General features: G+C 40.1%; 1 protein-coding gene across 1 annotated transcript in view; it reads left to right on the forward strand.

Moving 5' to 3' along the window:
- The window catches only part of CTNNBL1 (catenin beta like 1), a 171,265-nt gene that overhangs the window by 83,734 nt on the left and 65,665 nt on the right, over positions 1–21,866 (forward strand). The window contains exon 11 of the mRNA XM_003787583.3: positions 18,320–18,501. Within this exon, the coding sequence (XP_003787631.2) occupies positions 18,320–18,501 (182 nt within the window). The remainder of the gene's footprint in view (positions 1–18,319; positions 18,502–21,866) is intronic.

The raw sequence follows: 21,866 nt of genomic DNA on the forward strand, positions 1-21,866 counted from the left end.
CATCACAGCTCACAGCAACCTTAAACTCTTGGGCTCAAGTGATTCTCTTGCCTCAGCCTCCCAAGTAGCTGGGACTACAGGTGCCTGCCACAACGCCCGGCCATTTTTTTTGTTGTTGCAGTTGTCATTGTTGTTTTAACTGGCCTGCGCCAGGTTCAAACCTGCTACCCTCAGTGTATGTGGCTGGTGCTGTAACCACTGTGCTATGTGTGCCAAGCCACAGTATTTTTTTTCCCCTTCAATCTTATTTCACTGAGCAGTCTGTTTCTGACATTCATTCATTTTGCATGTATCAAATGAATAGTTTTTTCATGCTCAGTAGTATTCCATTATACATATCTCTATATTTGAGTATATCAGTTTATTTACCCGGTTAATGAGTTTTTAAATTTGTTGCCATTATGAATAAAGCTGATAAAAGTCTTTGGATAAACATATATTTCCATTTTTCTTTGGTAAATGCAAAGGAGTGGAATAGCTGATTCTTACTGTAAATGTATATTTTCTATTAGAAACTACCAAGCTGTAGTTATTGTTGTTAACATTATGTTTTGTATTATTATGATTTCCACCAGCAAAGTATGAGAACTCCAGTTGTTCCATGTCCTCATCAACACTTGTATTGTCAGACTTTAAATTTAGCCATCCAAGTGGGTGTGTTTATAGTTACCCCCTAGTCTGTGGCTTTTCTTTTCATTTTCATTTTTTAACACACATACATACATAAACATATACACACTATGTTTGCCTAGACCAAAGTCTCAAAGAGTTTGTTTTGTTTTTTCTAAAAGTTCTTAGATTTTTTAAATTTGTTTTCATTATTTTTTCTTTTCTTGTGAGACAGAATTTTGCTCTGTTGCCAAAGTTAGAGTGCCATGGCCTCAAGCTAGCTTACAGCAACCTCAAACTCCTGGGCTAAAGCAGTACTCCTTCCTCAGCCTCCTGAGTAGCTAGGATTACAGGCACCTACCACAATACCCAGCTAGTTTTTCTATGTTAGTAGAGATGGGGTATTTTCTCACTTTTGCTTAGACTGATCTCAAACTCCTGACCTTAGGTGAATCCTCTAGCCTTGGCCTCCCAGGGTGCTGGGGATTACAGATGTGAGCCACCATGCACCTGGCCTTAAAAATCATTTTTAGTTTTTAAAAAATTTAAGGTTAAAATTTCCTCTTAATATTGCTTTTTGGCTTTATCACATATTTCTAAGAGTTAAGTCTTTTATATTAACAGAAAATATAGGTTATAAAAGTTTTACTTTTCTGAGTTTAAGATTTTATTTGTGGCTTTGTACACGGCTTATTTTTATAAATATTCCAGGCACATTTGAATTGGATTTGTTGTTTCTAGGGTATAGAGTACTATGTAATAAATCACTTTTATAAATTTATTTGTTTTTATTGTAATGACTATTATGTTTAGCCTTTTCCTATCTTACTTATTTTGTTTTATATTTTTCTGGATGGTTTTATTATTTTTTTTTACTTAACCTTTTTTCAGTCGTTCATTGCTTTCTTCCTTCTGAGAAGATTTGAAAATTATAGTTCCTTTCAGATAGAAAATATATACATTTACAGTAAGAACCTATGATTACCTTTACTTCTGAAAAATGCAGCTTTATTCCTTTGTTTATGAACAACTGAAATGGCTTCAAGTCCCTTCAGGATCTGACCTCTGCCCAGTTTCCTACCGCCATCTCCTCTCATTCTCCCTTTCCCTCACATTTGCATCCTGTTCTCTAAACCAAGCTATTTTAGACTCCTTGACACATTTCATTTCTTTTCATCTTCGTGACGCACCCTTATTGTTTATGCTTAAACTGCTCTAAGCAGCCTTCTGCCCCTATGTCACTTCTCCCAACTCTGCCCTCATACCCCCCACCTCTAAATTTTGAGGTTGAATCCCAGCGGACTTTGCTTACCTCGATCAGAGCACTTACCACCCTATATGGGAAACATGTTTGTCTGTGTATCTAAATGTGCCATAATTCTTGGAGAATAGAGACCAGGTCTTTTTCTTTGTATCACCAGCACCTAGCAATAGACGACTGTTTTGCTCTCAGTAAATATTTTCTGAGTGAATGAGAAAAGTTTGAGAAATATTTTTGCTGTTTAGAATCATTGGTTTCTGAGATTTCTGGAAAATCCCATAGATAGACCCAAAGGAGGAGCAGTGACTTCTAAGAACCTGTGTAGCTGAAAGCTCAATCTCTTGCCTGAGCGTCTTTAGTCCTGGTTTTCCCTGTCAGATGTCTTAGTGCATGAAGAGCAAAATCGGGTGGTTGTGATCCTGATGTTGAGGACTCAGGGGGGCCAGGAGTCAGCTCCAGTCCTGAGCTCACTGCCCTGTTTGTGCCATGTGCGTGCTGGGGTGCAGAGGAGAAGCCCCCCCACCCCAGTGTCCACACATCCGTTTATGCCCCCTGCACTTGAACCTGTCAGCTCTCTTCTTCTATCATCCTCTGAAATATTTCAGGGTTATGGTTTAGATATTCATTTCTTCTACTCTTTCTACTCAACGTTCATAGAATGTCTTCCTGCAGATTTGTAGTCTTTTTTAGGTTTTGTTTCTAGGGATTGTTTTTGGAGCCCTAGTACCTCTCTGCCCTTACCTCACAGGCCACTCTCCTCTGGTTTCCCCTATCACCCAGGTGTTAGTTTAGTTGTCGGGTGACATTTTCTCATTCCTGTGTTCAGAGTGTCTGGATTTCACAGTGCTTGACAGAATCAATAAGGAAAAAAGGTGTTATTTTTTGTTTCCTCTCTGCCAAAGGACAAATGGAGACATCTTGGAAAAGAAGAAAAGATTGTTGAAGTGATAGTTAAAAGTGGATCTCAGGCTGTGAAAAAAGCAGCAAGTAGCCATTCTAGAGTGTAGGGCCCAAAAAAGGAAAAGAAATTCCTCGTTTGGTCACAGTAGCATTTTGATAAGTAAAGAGAAAAGAGAAGGGAAGGGTACAAGTTTCAGAACCTGCCAGACAGAGAACTATGCACTTGAAAGCAGAGAGAACCCGAGTCCCTGATGTACAAAATACTGCTCCTTGGTGTCAGGCAGCGCAGCCTCGTTCTTTCAGTCTAAGAGTTATGTTGCAGAGGGATGGTCTTTGGTAAGCTCAGGGGAGTTAAGATAGGAACATGAACCAAGTGGTGTTTTTATACTCAGGAATGTTTGAGGGGAAAATAAAATCACACAAAGTCATAATTTATTATACAGTTTAACAAAGTAATCAGATTCATAGGGTCCAATCCATAGAAATAAGACTAAATTCTACTCACCAGGGTGGCCATTTTAGAATTTGGCAGGAAATGAGGATGAGCTATAACAATGCCCTCATTGTCCCTGGATGGAGACTGGCTTGCTATTTCTACATTCTTGGTTATAGATGTCTCTCTTTGGTAAGATGGTTGCTACAAATAGAAGATTCCAATATATCAGGCTTAATTATAGCCTGCACTCCAAATCATTTGCTTCTTGCCACCACAAAGCACTTTTTAACAGTATGTCCTTGTATCAAAATAGGTCAGTTTTCTATAAGGAGTAACAGAGCAACAGAGTGGGAGACAAAAGAATTACATTGTCAGTTTCCTTGAAAACGTTGACATGAAGCTTATTGCTTCTTTTGTAAAACCCTGTTTCAGTTAGAGAAGAGACCACTGTGATCCCGAGGGATATGTACGGAACTTTGGGTTGTGTAGCATAAATACAGTGAACCCACCTTGGTTATTAACTGTAAAGGCAAAAAAAGAAAAAGGAAAAAAAGAAAGAGAAAGACACACACTCCATTCCAGGGACCACTAAATTTTGTTTTGTTTTGTTTCAAGGTTTTTTAGAAAGTCTTTCCTTAACCAGAGAAAAGTGTTTCTGACAAAGAAAACAAAATGGCAGTGGTATACTATTTGCAAAGTAAGTCTTTGCGGGCCCAATCCTGGACTGTGAGTTTGTGGCAAAGCATGTAGATAGGGAGACCAGTCTAAAGAATGCTGGATTTTTATTCCCTTGGGGTGTTTTGTATTATTTTTGTTTTTTACCTTGCTCTACATTAGTTTTGTTGCTAGCAAACATCTGAAAGTCCAAACTATATTATATTTTTACATGTGGTCCTTTATAGTTTTCCAAGAGCTAGATTCTTTTCTTCTAACTTCCTGTCTCTCAGGATTCAAGTGCAAAAGCAAAATAATAATGCAAATCTTTTAGAAGACACCTGTGCTTCCTGACGGGGCTGTATATGGGTTACATTCCAAGCTGCACACACAGTCTTGCTTATTTGTCCAATAATCAGCGCTCTCTTTCCTAAGCTTAATATTCCCTTTCTCTGTTAGGTGGATAATACATGTAGCGGTTTGTACTTGTTCTGTAGAAACTAGAAGAAAAAACTTCAAAAGCTTCCAACAGTCCTCCAAGCTGGTGTAACTGTTTCATTTATAGGAAAGTGCTGTGGCAGAGAAGTCAGGTTAACTGAATCAAGGTTCACTGGCAAAAAATGGTGTAGGACCTGTCTGAGCCCTTCCATCAGACCTGATAGCTGTTCGTCCTTCCAGTATAAAGTTGCACACTTTAAAGTATACCAAGTGTATAGACCTATGATAGGCCCACCACAAGCATGACAGTGAGCGTATTTATCACACCCACGTGTTTCTTTGTACCCCTTTGTAGTCTATAACACTTGTCCCCCGACTTCATTGTCTCCAGGCAGCCACTGATTTTCTTTCCGTCTGTATATTAGTTTGCATTTTCTGAATTTTATATAAATGGAATCATATAGAATGTACTTTTTTTGGTCTGGCATATTTCACTCACTATAATTACTCTGAGGTTCACTCATGTTGTGTGTCACCATGTGTGTCCCTTTCTCATTGCTCAGTAGCATTCCACTATGTGAATATATCACAGTTGAGCTGGGCACAGTGGCTCACAGCTGTAATTCTAGCACTTTGAGAGGCCAAGGCAAGAGGGTCATTTGAGACTAGGATTTTGAGATCAGCCTGGGCAATGTAGTGAGACCCTATCTCTAAAATAACAATAATAATAATAATAATAATGATTAATAAATGGGCCGGGTGCTATTATTTGGGAGGCTGAGGTAGGAGGATTACTTGAGCCCAGGAGTTTTAACAATGAGCCATGTCACACCATTGCATCCTAGCCTGGGCAACAGAGCAGGGTCCTAGGTCTAAAATAAAATAAAATAAAATAAATACAGGGTGGCCATAAAGTTCATGTGCAATTTAAAGTACACGGACTTTATGGCCACCCTGTATTTATCACAATTAGTTTATTTCCCTTGTTGATGGATTTTTGAGTTTCCAAGTTAACTTTTTAAAGTACTACCAACTGTTTACAAAATAATTGTACCCTTTTTTTGCCATATTGTAAGATTTATTTATTATGGGTACATAATAGTTGTATATATTTATGGGGTGCATATGATGATTTGGTACAGACATAGATGTGTAGTGATCAAATCAGGGTAATTGGGATATCCATCACCTCAAGCATTTAACATTTCTTTGTGTTAGGAACATTCTGATTCTACTCTTTTATTTATTTTAAAATATACATTAAATTGTTAACTATAATTACCCTATGGTGCTAGTGAGTACTAGAGGTTATTCATTCTAACTATATTTTTGTACCCATTAACCAACCCCACTTTCTCTCTCCCTCCTGCTACTCTTCCCAATCTCCAGTAACCATCATTTTACTCTCTCTGAGTTCAATTTGTAAAGTTTTTATCTCCCACGTAAGAGTGAGAACATGTAAATGATGTCTTTCTGTGCCTGGTTTATTGCACTTAACATAATGTCCTCCAGTTCATTCTTTTTGTCCTCAGGATTTTGTTCTTTTCATGGCTGAATAGTATTCCGTCGTGTATGTGCGTACGTGCCCCATTTTCTTTATTCATCTCTTGATATACACTTAGGTTGATTCTGTATCTTGGCTGTTGTGCATTGCGCTGCAGTCAACATGGAAGTGCAGATATCTCTTCAGTGTACTGATTTCCCTTTTCTCAGATATATGCCCAGCAGTGGGATTGCTAATCATATGGAGCCCTGGTTTTGTACTGAGGAACCTTCGTACTGCTCTTCACAGTGGCTGTGCCAGTTTACATCCCATCAACAGCATCTGAGGGTTCCTTCTCCACCTGCTCACCAGTGTTAGTTTTTGCCTGTTTTTTGGATAAAAGCCATTTTAACTGATGGTTGTACCATTTTAGAATTTCGCAGCAGTATATGAGAGTTTGGCTATTCCATATCCTTGCTAACCCTTGGTATGGTCAGTATTTTTTGTCTTAGCCATACTAATTCTTCGTTTAGTTTTAATTTGCTTTTCCTTCATGACCAATGATATAAACTGTCTTTGTGTGCCATTTGCCATCTTATCTATGTTTTTTGGTGGTGTCTGTTCAAATCTTTTGCCCCTTGGGGTAGGTTTGTGTTATTATTGTAACGGGTCAATGTTTTAATAACGTTCTACAGATATCTTCTCCCACTCCATGGCTTGCTTTTTCACATTCATAACAATCATTAAAAATATGTGTATATTTTTCTTTCTCTTTTTTGGATGGAAAAGAAGGGAAAAACTTTAAATTTTGATGAAGTATAATTTATTTATTTGCTCCAGTGATCTTTTTCTATTTAGTTTCCAAGTGTTTGGGGATTTTCTAATATCTTTCTACTGTTGATTACTACCATGATATCACTGTGGTCAGAGAATGTACTTAGTCTCATGTGAACCTTTTTAAAAAATGTTTTAAGACCTGTTTTTGGCCCAGAATATAGCTTTATGTTACTAACTGCTGCTTGTGTAGCTGAAGAGAATGTGTATTATACTGTTGTTGGGTGGAGTGTTTTATAAATGTCAAATAGGTTAAGCTGGTGTTCGTGATGTTCAAGTCTTCATATTCTGACAGATTTTCCGTCTGCTTTTTCTATTAATTATTCAGAGATGGGTGATGAAACCTCTGACTATAATTGTGGATATATCTGTTTCTTCTTTCAATTCTGTCAATTTTTGCTTCATGTCCATCTTGAAGTTCTTTTAGGTCCTTAAATATTCTATGTTTATCCCTGGTAATGTTCTCTGTTTCATATTAATATAGCCACCACAGCTTTCTCTTAATTAGTGTCAGCATGGTATATGTTTTACCATCTGTCGTGGACCAAATCGTGACCTCCTTCCCAAACAGATTCGTATCCTGAAGCCCTAACTGCCAAGGCGATTGTGTTAGAGGTAGAGCCTTTCAGGGGGTAATTAAGGTTAGAGGAGGCTAGAGGAGTGGCACCCTAATCCTGTAGGACTGATGTTTGTTCTTCAAAGAGGGATGAAGAGACACCATAAGTACACACACGGACCTGTGGTGTAGAACTTTACAAGAGTAAATTCCTATCTCTCCCTCCTGGTTTTTGGGTTTTTTTTTTTTTTTTTTGAGAGACAGAGTCTCACTTTGTCACCCTCGGTAGAGTGCTGTGGTGTCACAGCTCACAGCACCCTCCAGCTCTTGGGCTTAGGTGATTCTCTTGCCTCAGCCTCCCAAGTAGCTGGGACTACAGGCACCCACCACAACACCCGGCTATTTTCTCGTTGCAGTTTGGCCGGGGCCAGGTTTGAACCCACCACCCTTGGTGTAGGGGGCCAGCGCCCTGCTCACTGAGCCCCAGGCACCGCCCTCTCCCTCCTGGTTTCTGTGCTGCTGTTGTCATTCATTTTACTTTATCATGTTATAAATTCCATTATACATTGTTTTTTTGTTTGTTTGTTTAAATAGTTTTTTTTAATAAGAAAAAAAATCTTTTATATGTACTCACATATTTGCTATTGCCAGTCCTCTTCCTTTCTTTATATAGATCTGGATTTCTGCCTGGTATCAGTTTCCTTTTGCCCAAGTCGTCCTTTAACCTCTCTTGTAGTGCTGATCTACGGGTGGTGACTTCTGTTCCCTGCGTATGTTTGGGAAAGTATTTGCCTTCACTTCTGAAAGATATTTTCACCAGCTATAGGGGTTATTTTGTCTTTAAATATTCTGTATTGCTCTGCTACCTTATGGCTTTCTTAATTTTCAGGGAAAGTCTACTGTCATTTATAGATGTTCCTGCGTATGTAATTTGTCCCGGTTTGGGCTGCTCTCAGGATGTTCTCTTTATCTCTGGCTTTGAGTGGTTTCATTCTGATGTGCCTTCGCATAGTTTCCTTCAAGTCCCTCATGTTTGAGGCTTATAGAGCTTCTTGGGTCTGTGGGTTTATAGTTTTCATCAGAGGTAGAAAATTTTCGCTCATGATATTTTTCAAATATTTTTTCTGCCCCCATCCATCTTTTAGAGAGTATAATTATACATGTATAATATCATTACGTAATGTATATTACAACATAGAATTACATGTATAGTAAGCTGTTTGAAGTTGTCCAGCCGTGGTTACTGACACTCAGTTCATTTTTATCTTTTTTATTTGTCGTTTTATCCCGCTGGTTTCCATCGTCGTGTCAAGCCCACTCTTCCTTTCTGCTCCGTGTGTAATCTGCAGTTAATCTCATTCACTGTATTTTGCATCAGATGTTGAGTTTTTCTTCTCTAGATGCTCAATTTGGTCTTTTTTTGTATCTTCCATTTTTCTAGTTAGTATGCTGAAGCTTTTCTCTGCCTTCCTCATTTTACGTATCAGTTGTAGTTATAATAATCATTTTAGCGTTCTTGTCTTCTAATTCTGTCATCTGTGTTATTTTTACTGATTATTTTTCTCTTCTTTATGGATCATATTTTCCTACTTCTTTGAGTGCCTGCTGATTTTTCATTAAAATTCAAATATTGTGACTTTTACCTTATTGGATGTTGGATTTTGTTTATTTGTATTCCCATAAATATTCTGGAGTTTTGTTCTAGGATGTAAAGTTACTGGGAATTAGTGTGATCTTTCTGAGTCTTACTTTTTTTGTTGCCCTTTTTTTTTTTTTAATTAGACACAGAGTCTCAGTTTGTCACCCTCAGTAGAGTGCTGTGGCATCACAGCTCACAGCAACCTGCAGCTCTTGGGCTTAAGCGATTCTCTTGCCTCAGCCTCCTGAGCAACTGGGACTATAGGTGCTCACCACAACACCCAGCTATTTTTTTGTTGCAGTTAGGCGGAGTGGGGTTCGAACCTGCCACCCTTGGTATATGGGGCCGTCACCCTACTCACTGAGCCACAGGCGCTGCCCCTGAGGCTTACTTTTAAGCTCTGTCAAGTAGGACTAGACCAGACCAGTCTTTAATCTATAGCTAATTTTGCCTCATTACTGAAGCAATACTCTTCTTAGTAGTCTGCCTGGCACCCTGGAAATTAAGGTTTTTCTACTGTAACTATTGGGAACCCAAACTATTCCCAGCCCCCTGGGAGCTCTAGGGCCTGTTCCTTTGCTTCTCCGAGGTGGCTCCTTTCTGGAGGAGTGGTTAGTCTCCTCATGTGCAGAACTGAACTGGCAGGGCCCCTGCAGACGCCTGTGCAGCTCTCAGCTCTGGTACTGTGTCCCGTGAACTCAGGCTCATTGGCCTTCCCAGACTCCCATTGCCACGTCCCTGCTCTGGGCCCATTGTACATGTTGCCCTTTCACAGGATCACTGTCTTATGCTGCCTGATGTCAGGTGTCTAAAAACCATTGTTTTGTGTATTTTGTCCTTTTTTTTTTAACTTATTTAAGTGGTAGAGTGTGTAAATCTAGTCCTTGTCACTCTGTTTTGGCTCAGAATAGTTCAGCAGTATATTATATTTTGTAGACTACATTTTCTTATTCTCTATTGCTGGTGGATAGCAATGTGATTAACTTCCAAGTATTGATCTTAATATTAAACAACTTTTCTATATATCATGTATCTATCATCAGTCAAGTTTTGTTGCAAGAACAACCCTAAATCTCAAGAACTTTTAATAACAAATGTTTATTTTTCACTCATGGTACAGCCCTCATTGACCATCAGAAGCTTGCTCCACACCTGCTTTATTTTGGGACTTAGGCTGAAGGAGCAGTGCTTAATGGTACATTGGCTCTCTCAGGCAGAAGGAAAAGGCTACGTGATGCCATAAATCTTAAAACTTCTCCTCGAATGTGCATATGCTCATCATTCTCATTTTATTGGCTGTACAAAGTCCCATGAGCAAGCCCAAAGTCAGTGATGGGAGGAGGGCTGGTGTGAGCAGTGATACGTTGCTCATATGGGTTCATGGGAACTGATTGTGCTTATCTATCTCTTCTATCACTGTGTTCAGTAATAATCATGTTGGTAACTTGAAAGGGGCTTTGGGGGTCAGGTATGGTGGCTCACGCCTGTAATCCTAGCACTTGGGAGGCCAAGGTGAGTGGATTGCCTGAGCTCACAGGTTTGAGACCATCCTGAGCCAGAGTGAGACCCCATCTCTAAAAATAGCTAGGCATTGTGGTAGGCACCTGTAGTCCCAGCTACTTGGGAAGCTGAGGCAAGAGACTCACTTGAGCCCAAGAGTTTGGGGTTGCTGTGAGCTATGACACCACGGCGCTCTACCAAGGGCAACAAAGTGAGACTCTGTCTCGGGAAAAAAAAGAAATGGGCTGTGGGCTTATTGATATCACTGTCTAATTTGTAGAAATCCTGGATCCTATAAAATGATCTTACATTGTGGGGGCTCTGAAGTAAGTAAACGTTATTCACACATATGGTAAGACAAATGAAATGATCTCATGTAGCATTATTCACATTTCTTGCCAAGATTAGTTTAAAGTTCACAATATCTTTTTTTAAGACAGGTTCTTACTCTGTGGCTGGGGCTAGAGTGCTGTGGCATCATCATAGCTCACCACAGCCTCAAACTCCTGGGGCTCGAGCAATCCTCCCATCTTAGCTTCCCTATTAATTGGGACTACAGGCTTGTGTCACCACACTTGGCTAATTTTTCTTATATTTTTTATAGAAAGGGGGTTTTGCTATGTTTCCCAAGCTGGTCAAGACCTCCTGGCCTCAAACAGTCCTTCCACTTCAACCTCTCAAAGAGCTAGCATTATAGGCATGAGCCACCATACCTGGCCACACAGTATCTTTTAAAGAGTGCCCTGTCACTTTTTAAAAATTCCTCAGTCTCCCATTGGGGGTAGGGGGGTGTACTTTACCTCGTTTACTTGCCCATTAAATAAGTTTTCTTCAAGGTTTTATTTGTTTTTGAATATTTTCTGCACTCTCCCAGGATAGTCTTATTCACACCATGGATTAATTACTACACAGAGATTTAATGATTCTTCTAAATTTATCCTATTATTAACCTCATTCATGGATATTCCTCTCAGAAGTCTCAGCTGGATGTCACTGCCCTGTCTTTGGGTATCTGAGGTGCAATCAGAATCCCACCCTTTTCATCTTTAGTCTGCTGTTACTTCGCCTGTCTTACCGGTCTCTCTCCTTCTAGTGCTGTTTCCCTCTTTCTCCTGCTCCCCCGTTACTGTCCTACACACTGTGGCAAGTGTGGTTTTTCTGGTGCACAGACTCGGCCTATGTCGTGTTTTGCTGCTGCCCCTCTTACTCTTTATATTCTAGCAATACCCCAGGCACCACTTACCTGAGTCCCCCATGCTGATGCCTCTCTGTGCATGCGCTGTTTCCTTCTGCATGAAATATCCTCTCCCTCTTTGCCTATCTGGGAAAGACATCCACCAAAGCTTGATTCAGGCATCGTCTCCTTTGTGAGGCCTCCCTGACTCAGCTGTTGTCAGCCCTCCCTCCTGCATTCACACTCGACTTTGTATATGCCTCCTCCACTGCAGGACTTTGCTCTTCTCAGTCTGCCCATGTCTCTCTCCCCTGTGGACCAGGCCTCTCAGTAACAATGAGCTGTGCTTTGTCTCTGCATCCTTGACTTAATATCTGGCACCTGTTAGGTACCTCATAAATATTTGATGAAAGAACAAATGAACAAAGAAATTCATACTCAGAATCCATGTTCATTGCAAAAATGTTTTTGTATAATTAAGAAGAATAAGCTAAGTCAATGAATTTTCCCCCACATCGGAAGGCTTGCCCTAGCAGAATGGTAGTCTACTCTCAGACATTTGCCACAGCACCCAGTTTTTAGAGGCCAGTGTTCACATTGGTCCTGGCGTGATCGACAACCAGATGAACCCAGACAAGACTAAGATAAACTACTTGTCCTCCAGTAGAATAAATATTTCAAATAAAGTCAACCCAAGAAAGTCAGGCCAAACAGCTATTGATTGCTAAAAGCCTCAACTCAAGCCCAATGAATATTCCAAAGTTCACCTCCATGTAGCTTGCCTAAATGGTGATCAATATGCAATTACTGCCCCCTATAAAAGCGTCTTACATTGCCTACCTGAAGAGGGGTTTTAAGTTTAAAATCTTTTGTTTGTTGAATTTGCTTAAGCAGGAAAAAAAAGAGAGACTTGGCTAAACCACAGTCCTGTGAATTGTATTTCAAACAATTCTTTGTTATTTGTGAAATGGTTTAAATGTATGCGGAGTGGCAACTGAAGGTGCCCTATTACAGGACTGTCATTCATTTCAAGAGGCATTTCCCTGAGTTACTAAACAATGAGGACATTATATCTCAGTTTCCTAATTTTTGCTCTCATGATTGTCTGTCCTAGTCATGACCTTTGTAAATGCAAGCTTGGAGGAATAGGAAGCAAAAGTCCAAGTACAGTGAAAACAAATATCTTATTTGTCTGGTTTCTTGTTAGAATTTCATCTTAATACAAAAAAAATCTTGTTCTGTTGAATTTGGAACCTTGTTTACCCTGCTTCTAATATTTAAGATTTCATATTCCTCTCAAATATGCCTGTTTCATACTGCTGCCATAGTTAGAATCTTTTGTCATTTCTCATTTACACTGTTGCTATAGTCTCCTAAGTGTCCTTCCCTCCCCTAAACTCTGTCACTCCAGTCCCTTCATCATCTCACTGCGGTCAGATTAAGCCTTCTGAAATCTATCCATCTAGGGCCCTTTTTGCTTAAACCTCTCTTCCCTTTTCCACATCTATAAGATGGAGCCCATGTTCCTTGGCAGCACATCTAGGGCCTGTCATGACTGTGTCCCCGCAGTCATCTGCCACCACTGGCCCATTCATAACTACCTCTGGTTCCCCAGCAGGAACGAGAGGTTCTCAGCCTGTATCTTTGCCCGGTCTGCACACGCAGCACTGCCATCAGTGTCACTGCTCTCCTTGCTTTCTTCAGACTCAATTCAGATGTCACCTGCTATTTGATACCTTCACTGACTTCTCACAGGTAAAATTATCTCCTCCTCTTACCTCCTTGGACTTAATTTCCATTGCCTGAGGCTTTTGAAATTCTTTCTATTTACCTGTTCTTAAATTGCTTTAAGATAGAAGCTAGTATAGTGCTTGTTGCATAAAGCCAAATCTACTTAGTAGTATATGCCTTTTTTTTTTCCTTTCAAACTCAATAGTTGGATTGAAGGTCATTCATGACTTTGTATGGATTGTTTTGACTAATCCATAGCAAGAGAAATAAAGGTAGAAATAGGTTGGCGTAAAGCAGAATGGCCAACTATCTTGGTCTGCCCAGGACGGAGGAGTATCCTGGGATATGGTACTTTTAGTGCTATGAATGAGACAGTCTCAGGTAAACCAAGATAGTCTAGCACCAAAGGGACAAAGGGACACAGTCACAAGCTTCTTAACTACTCCCCTTTCCTCTACTCATTGGGACCCAAAATAGCTATTTTTTGTGATCATAGTGTAATGTTTTAATGGTGTTGCCTCTATAGAAGACTGTCCAATGGGGATATTATTTCTGATATCTTTTCATTTGCTTTCACATGAGAAATTGGATAAAGGGCTTTGGATTACTACAATCCTTTTTTCTTTTCTTTTCTTTTCTTTTTTTGACATAGGCTCCCACTCTGTCATTCCAGCTAGAGTGTAGTGGTGTATCATCATAGCTTACTCAACCTCAAACTCCTGGGCTCAAGCAATCCTCCTGCCTTCGCCTTCTGAGCAGCTGGGGCTATAGGCACAAAACACCATGCACAACTAATTTTTCTGTCTTTAGTAGAAACAGGATCTTGCTTTTACTCAGGCTGGTCTTGAACTCCTCAAGTGATCGATCCTCCTGCCTTATCCCCTCTAAGTGCTAGAATTACAGGCATGAGCCAATTACCACCTTTTTGATCAGGCTTGCCTACTCTTGCCAGACCAACTACTTTATTTCGGCTGTTTTAATTCTCCGTTTTATCTTTAGTATCCTTATCACCATTGGCTTCTTGACACCCTGAAATATGAGTAAGCTGTTCATTTTCCTAAAAATCATAATTAAAACAAAATCTTAACCTGGCTTCCCTATCGAGCTGATAGAGTCTCACCTCCAGGCTTGAGTCACCCTCTTCTTACCCCCTTTGACTTTTCATCCCACTTCTGGCCTAGCACAGCTTTCTGGAAGATTGCTAGTGGTTTCCTGATAGTGGAACCTGGTGGCTTTTTCTTTTTTTCTTTTGCTTCCATGGCGGATTGGAACCTCCTGAAATGTTCCCCTTTCTCTGAATAAAAGATTCCCTCCTTATTTACCCACTGTACTTAATTTATTCTTTTTTTGGCACTTATTTACACATGTATCTATCTTTTCTTCACATACTCCCAAATACGTAAAATCTCTCCTTCTCACTATAAAGTACCTAACACGTAATAGTTTCAGAACAACATGTTGAATCGCATCTTCTTTACTCCTAGAATCGGTTATTTTATTTGAATGCTCTAGCCTACAAGGCGTGGGCTTTGGTACAGCCTATGTTTCCCCCTTTGAGCTGAGCTAGGAGCACTCTTCTCCTTGGTGTGCTTCAAGCATGCCAGTCTTCTGTCTGTTCTTTGATCATGACAGCTCATCTTTACCTTGGGGCCTTTGTGCTTGCTATTCCTTCTGCCTGGAATGTTTTGCCCCTAAAATTTATATGACCAATTCATCTTATCACTCAGGTCTCAAAACAGATGCTACCCTTTAGAGGCCTTCCTTAATAACCTAATCTAAAATGTCCACACCAGCCATTCTTTCGCATTGCTTTGTTTTATTTCCTTGACACTTACCATTATCAGGAATCTTGATTTCTTTTTGTCTCCTGCAGTTAAGATGTAAGCTGCTCGAGAACTGGGACTTGATCTTTCTTGTTCACGTGAGAGGTATCCTATAAATATTTGTAGAATGAATAATATGTGGGGTAAACTCCTATGCTGACCTACACTTTCCCCTGATCATTTTATATTAATTTGTTCTTCCAGAATAGATTTGAAGTGTTTTGGAAGCAGCAGCCATGTCTTACTTTTTGTTTTTTCTCTTTTGTCTACCATATTGCTGAGTAAGTGCTCAGTAAATATTGCATGTTGGCTTGGGTGGTTGATTTACCAGCTGTACCAAAACAGGAGATAACTGATGTGTTCCTCTCTGCCTCATAATGTTAAAGAAAACAATTTAAGATTATAGAAAATTATACTCCCTATACAAGCTTCTACAAGAGCAGTAGCCAGTAGCAGGATTTTTCTCTGACCTTAGGCTTCCACGGAAAAAACTCTTTTCTTCTTTCTTGGCAATAGTTTTATCTTTTCTAGTTCTAAAAAGTACTACCTGTTCATTGTGGGAAAATTAAAGCTACTGAGAAGTGGAAAAAGGAATAATGAGATGTAAAAAATAATAATAATAAGGCGGTTGATATAATCCAACACCCTCCCATGGTAGCATGCCAACTAGGAGTGAAAAGAAACCCCTACAACCATTGATAAAGAGCATTGACAGAAAACACGTGGCTGACATCACACTTACTGGTGAAAGATCAGATGCTTTCCTTGTAAGATCAGCAACAAGATAAGGATGTTTGCCCTCACCACTTCTATAGGATAGCTACATGATAAAGTGAAATAAAAGCCACCTAGAATGGAAAGGAACAAGTAAAACTATCTCTGTTTGCAGGTAAAATGATCTTATATAGAGAATATCCTAAGGAATCCACCCAAAGAGCTAGTAATTGAGTTTAGCAAAGTTGCAGGATATACGATCAGTATGTAAAAATGAGTTGTAGTTCTATATGCTTGGAGTGAACAATCCCAAAATGAAACAGAGAACAATTCCATTTACCGTAGCACCAACAATAACACACCTAGGTATAAATTTAATAAAAGAAGTATAAATTTAATACACTGAAAAGTATAAAAAATGTTGAAAGATATTAAAAAGGATCTAAATAAATGGGAAAAAATCCTATATTCATGGATCAGAAGATTTTATATTATTAAGATGTCATTACTCCCCCAAAGTGATCTGTAGATTCAGCATATCCCCAGAATCCCAGCTGACTTCATTTTAGAAATTGACAACTTAAAAAAGAATAAAGGAAGAGGACTCTTAATTTCAGAACTAACTACAAAGCACTGGTAACCTAGGCAATGAGCTACTGTCATAATGCATAAACATATAATGGAATATTGTTGAGAATTCAGAAACAAAACCAGTCTGTGGTCAACTGATTTTCAACAAGAATGCCAGAACCACTGCGTGGGGAAGGAATCATTTCTTCAACAGATGAGGGCTTTGGGGGGCAACTGAATGTCCACATACAAAAGAAATTGGACCCTTACCTTACATTATATACAAAAATTATTTCAAATTGGATCAAAGACCTAAATGTAAGAACTAAAACTATCAAATTCTTAGAGGGAAACGGGTAAATCTTCACAGCATTGGGTTTGGTGATGGTTTCTTAGACATGACAGCAAAAGCACAACAAATCAGGAAATAGATAAATTGTACTTACTCAAAATTAAAAACTTCGAAGGATGCTATGGAAAAAATGAAAAGATAACTTCTAGAGCAGGAGAAAATATTTGTAAATCATATATCTGTTACGCAACTTGTATCCAGAATATATAAAGAACCCTTACAACTCGATAAGAAAGATAACTGATCCAATTTAAAAATGAACAATGCATCTAAATAGGTATTTCTCTAAAGAAGGTATACAAATGGTTAATAAGCACATGAAAAAACATTTGACATTATTAGTTATCCGAGAAATGCAAATTAAAACTACAGTGAGATGTCACTTCACATCACTGACTGGAACCAAAAATCAGGTAAGTGTTGGCAGGGATGTAGAGAAATCAGAAAGTGGTGCTGCTGCTTAAGAAAACAGTCTGGCAATTCCTCTAAAGGTTAAACTTAGGGTTATCCTTGCCCTAGCAATTCTGTGCTTAGGTATACTTATACCCAAGAGAAATGAAAACTTAGTACACGAGTATAAATAAGTGCCAAATGCCCATCAGCCAATGAATGGATAAACGAATTGTGGCATACATTTTTCAGCTATAAGAAGGAATGGAGGGTGGTGCCTGGCACTCAGTGAGTAGGGCGCCGGCCCAATGTACCAAGGGTGGTGGGTTCAAACCCAGCCATGGCCAAACTGCAACAAAAAAATAGCCGGGTGTTGTGGCAGGCGCCTGTAGTCCCAGCTAGTCGGGAGGCTGAAGCAAGAAAATCAGTCACCTTCAGCCCTGGAGTTGGAGGTTGCTGTGAGCTGTGATGCCACGACATTCTACCAAGGGCAATAAAGTGAGACTCTGTCTCTAAAAAAAAAAAAGAAGGAATGGAGCACTACAATGCTACACTGCAGGTGAACTTTGAAGACACTGTGCCAAGTGAAAGAAGCCAATCATAGGAGACCACCTATTGTTTGATATCATTTACTTGAAATATCTACCGTAGACAGATCTATAATATAGAATGTAGACTGGTGGTTGGTTAGGGCTGAAGTGGGATGGGAAGCATAGAGGGGTGGCAGCTACATGATTTCTTCCCTAGGTAATGAAAATGTTCTATAAGTGTGGTGAAGACCAACGTATCTGTGAATATACTGAAGTCCATGCATTTGTACATTTTAAGTGGGTAATGAATTATATTTTGAAAGCTGTTAAAAAGAAAAAAAGAATAATCAGTTGCCTGTAATTCCACTTTCCTCGAGTAACATCTCTCACATTTTGATCTATATATTTCCTGCCTTTTAAATGCATCTTTATGTAATTGTGGTAATGCTTCATAAGGAATTTTGAGTATTACCTTCTGTGTTTATCAGTCTGACCGTAAGAATTTGTTCTTCCTATTACAAAGTCTCCTAACTGTTAACTAGTATATAATCTATTTCTATATATCATAATGTAACCATTTTCTTATTGGTTGGTATTTAAGCTTTTTATTTTTATTTTTTCTTTTTTTTTTCCCATTGTAATGAGAACTACAGTAAACATGGTTTTTCTTTTAACACTAGAACTTCCTCATGAAATGCCTTATGTGAAACCTCTTTTGTTAACAGGGAAAAGAAGATCTCTCGGAGCAGTGCCCTGAAAGTGCTGGATCATGCTATGATTGGGCCCGAGGGCACGGACAACTGTCATAAGTTTGTTGACATTCTTGGCTTACGAACCATCTTCCCCCTCTTCATGAAATCTCCCAGGAAGATTAAGAAAGTGGGAACCACTGAGAAGGAACACGAAGGTAGGATTCCCGGGAGGAGTCGGCATGATTGAGGTATATTGGGAGAAAGGAGGAAACAAAAACTATGTTGAAAACTCTGTACATTTGGGGAGCAGGCGCTTGAGAGGAAGAATGCTATCTTTTTCTTTCCCGTCTTCTGATTTTTCATGTATGAAAAGCAATCCAGAGTCCCCAGGTCTCTGCTCGCCTCTGTCGCACCAGTTCTCTGCTTGTTTGAATCCTGGTAGTTCCGATTCCTCCTGGACTGTTAATAAGTCTGCATGTGAGGGTTTTGTTTTCTTCACTATAATTTGTAGCGAGGTGTCTCTCTGATAGAAGACCCTTTTGAAAAGAGTAATGAGATGGCGACACATGTCACCTCCGGAGTGGTGCTTTCATGTATTTCTGTACTAAAGTATGATTCAGCCAACATCAGGAATTGCCGAAATAAACTATTTACAGCCCAGATTCCCCTTTTTATGTTTCTCCTCCCTGATGGTGCACACTCCCGGCAAATTGGTGCCATGAATTGCGATGCCGTAACTGGAGTAGTTACTGCTAGACCAATCTCTTCCTACTATTGTCTAGTGGCCTGCTGCGTCCCTCCCCCCAGTAAATAGCTGCAGTGCAATCTGGAAGGCCGGAGATTTATGAGCATTGACAGTTCTGCTGGAGGCTAGCAGACTCTTGCACCAGGGAATTTACATGGTTGGATGGTTATTTTAAAGTGTGGGGAGCAGGTGGAGGGAGGTGAGGAGGCAGTATGTTTTTGAGAGAGGAGAACCTAAGCTGACTGGCTGACTGATTTGGTTGTCTTCTCAGAGGCAACATTCGCCCCGTGGTTTGGTTTTTCTCTGTAATGTTGTCAGTGATTGGTAGAATTGGCATAGTTACCTAGCAGATCTTTTGCATTCCTTACCCCCACAGATGAAAGTTTGAGGGCTCCTGTCTCTCTCTTCTCAAACTGCCCTGGCTTAGTCTCTCCCAACTTAGAGAGGCTAAAGGGAAGGTGCTATGACCTGTGTGTTCAGTGTTCACTCCAGTGATACCTGATCAAATCAGGAAACCACAGAAAAGTCTGGCAGGAGCAAGGGAGGACCTGGCAGTGCACAAGCTGTAGACGAGAGACCTGAGAATAAGTAGCGACTTCAGTTAATTCACCTCTGATTTTGACCGAACACGAGATAGAGATATGTTCGGTCCACTGCTGTTCCCCACCTCCCCAGTGTAAACTCAGTAAAATTAGGCCATGAGAGAGGGAATGGGGGGCCTTGGAGATCTAGGAGATAAAATTTTTCAGACATTCACCACCCATTGAAAATCTGCCACATCCTTGACACGGCTACATTATTTACAGTCATCTTTAAGCCTCACAATTTATGAAGTGCTGGTGGCATCCCTCTTTTTTTAAATGAGGAATTAGCTGAGAAGCCAAGCTATAGTTCTACAGCTAACTAGCTGTGGGACTTTAGACCCTCTGCTTAACTTCCCTAGGCTGCATTTTCCTTCCTGGTCTGTAAAGCGAGGAAACTTGAATAGTGAACTAGAAGCTGTGTTTGTACCTTCAGATTCTGAGGCACAGGCTCTAGTTGTCAAGGTTACCCTGTGATCCAGGAAACTCCTCAAGGACTATACTGCGTCTGACCTGCTGGGTTCTACTGAGTGACTCAATGCCACATCTTGAAGAGATTGTGAAGGAAAATGGCCCTTAGCAGCTCTTGTTCTGTGTACATAGTACTGAGAAGAGGAAGAAGTGACAGATTCAATGAGCAGCTGTTTTCCTTCTGAAAAATGTGCCCAGTGGCGTGCTGGTAACAGTCCATTTGCTTTAGAGTACTCACATTAGGAATTTGATAACATTCTATCAGTGAGGGCAATGACTTGATAAGGCAGCTCCTAGAGGCATGCGTGGAGTAGAATGGCTGGTGAGGATGAGCTCTGCATCCTGAGTCCACCAGCACCCAGGGAGCAGAAGTGAACCCCAGGAGAAAGCACAGCCCTATACCTCCTGCCACCCCACCAACTCCTGCTACTCCTGGCAAACCAGCCCCCATCAATGAATGGAAGAGTGAGAATGAAGGCAGAACAGGGCAAGGCACATTGTGCAAGGTTTCTTTTTTTTATTATTATTATTAAATCATAGCTATGTACATTAATACTGTCATGGGGTACAGTGTGCTGTTTTTATATACAATTTGAAATATTTTCATCAAACTGGTTAACATAGCCTTCATGTCGTTTTCTTAGTTATTGTGTTAAGACATTTATATTCTACATTTAGAAAGATTCACACGTGCCCTTATAAGATGAACCATAGGCGTGAACCCACCAATCACCCTCCGTCCACCCATCCTCCCCCCTCCCCTTCCCTCCCTCTCCCCTTTCCCCATATTCTTGAGCTATAATTGGGTTATAGCTTTCCTATGAAAGCTATAAATTAGTTTCATAGTAGGTCTGAGTACATTGGATACTTTTTCTTCCATTCTTGAGATACTTTGCTAAGAAGAATATTTTCCAGCTCCATCCATGTAAACATGAAGGAGGTAAAGTCTCCATCTTTCTTTAGGGTTGCATAGTGTTCCATGGTGTACATATACCACAATTTATTCAATTCATGGGTCAATGGGCACTTGGGCTTCTTCCATGACCTAGCAGATATGAATTGGGGTGCAACAAACATTATGGTACAAATATCTTTATTGTAGTGTGATTTTTGGTCTTCTGGATATATACCTAGTAGAGGAATTATAGGATCAAATGGCAGGTCTATTTTTAGTTCTCTAAGTGTTCTCCAGATATCTTTTGTGCAAGGTTTCTTTATCCTGCCTCATCTTTGGTGTACATCTTGTGCTCTCTGTTGTGCTGTGTTCTGGCCCTTCTGATGTACTGGGGTCAGGTTTGTGTGCTAAGATAGAGCACACTAGCTTTAGAGCACTGGGAATATTAGTGAACACGCCCAGCTCATTCCTGCCCCCAAGCTTCCTCTGTGCTCTTTTTTCCATCTGCAGTGATAATCTCCGACCTGTCTGCCTGGCTACCTTTTAATCATCCTTCAGGTCCTTAGTTTTGATGTCACTTTCTCAGGGAAGCATATCAAACCCCTAGACTAGGAGAGGGCCTCCTATTCAATGGACTCTTGGTGTCAGGACTTTGCTTTCAAAGCCCTTAAAATTATGGAACCAGTGGCCTCATCACCTCTGGATCACATTGCTGAGTATGGTACTTAGCATGTGTTAGATGCACAGTAAATGCTTATTAACTGCATGAATGAACAGCCATTTCCCCAAAAGGCTGCTCATGGAATTCACATATGGATTTGGGGCTCTCCCAAGAACCCTACAAGGCAGTTCAGATTGCTGGTTCTCAGTCAAATACCAGAACTGAGC

The sequence above is a fragment of the Otolemur garnettii genome, unplaced genomic scaffold, assembly GCF_000181295.1.
Source record: "Otolemur garnettii isolate 467f Iridium unplaced genomic scaffold, OtoGar3 scaffold00023, whole genome shotgun sequence".
NCBI lineage: Eukaryota > Metazoa > Chordata > Mammalia > Primates > Galagidae > Otolemur > Otolemur garnettii.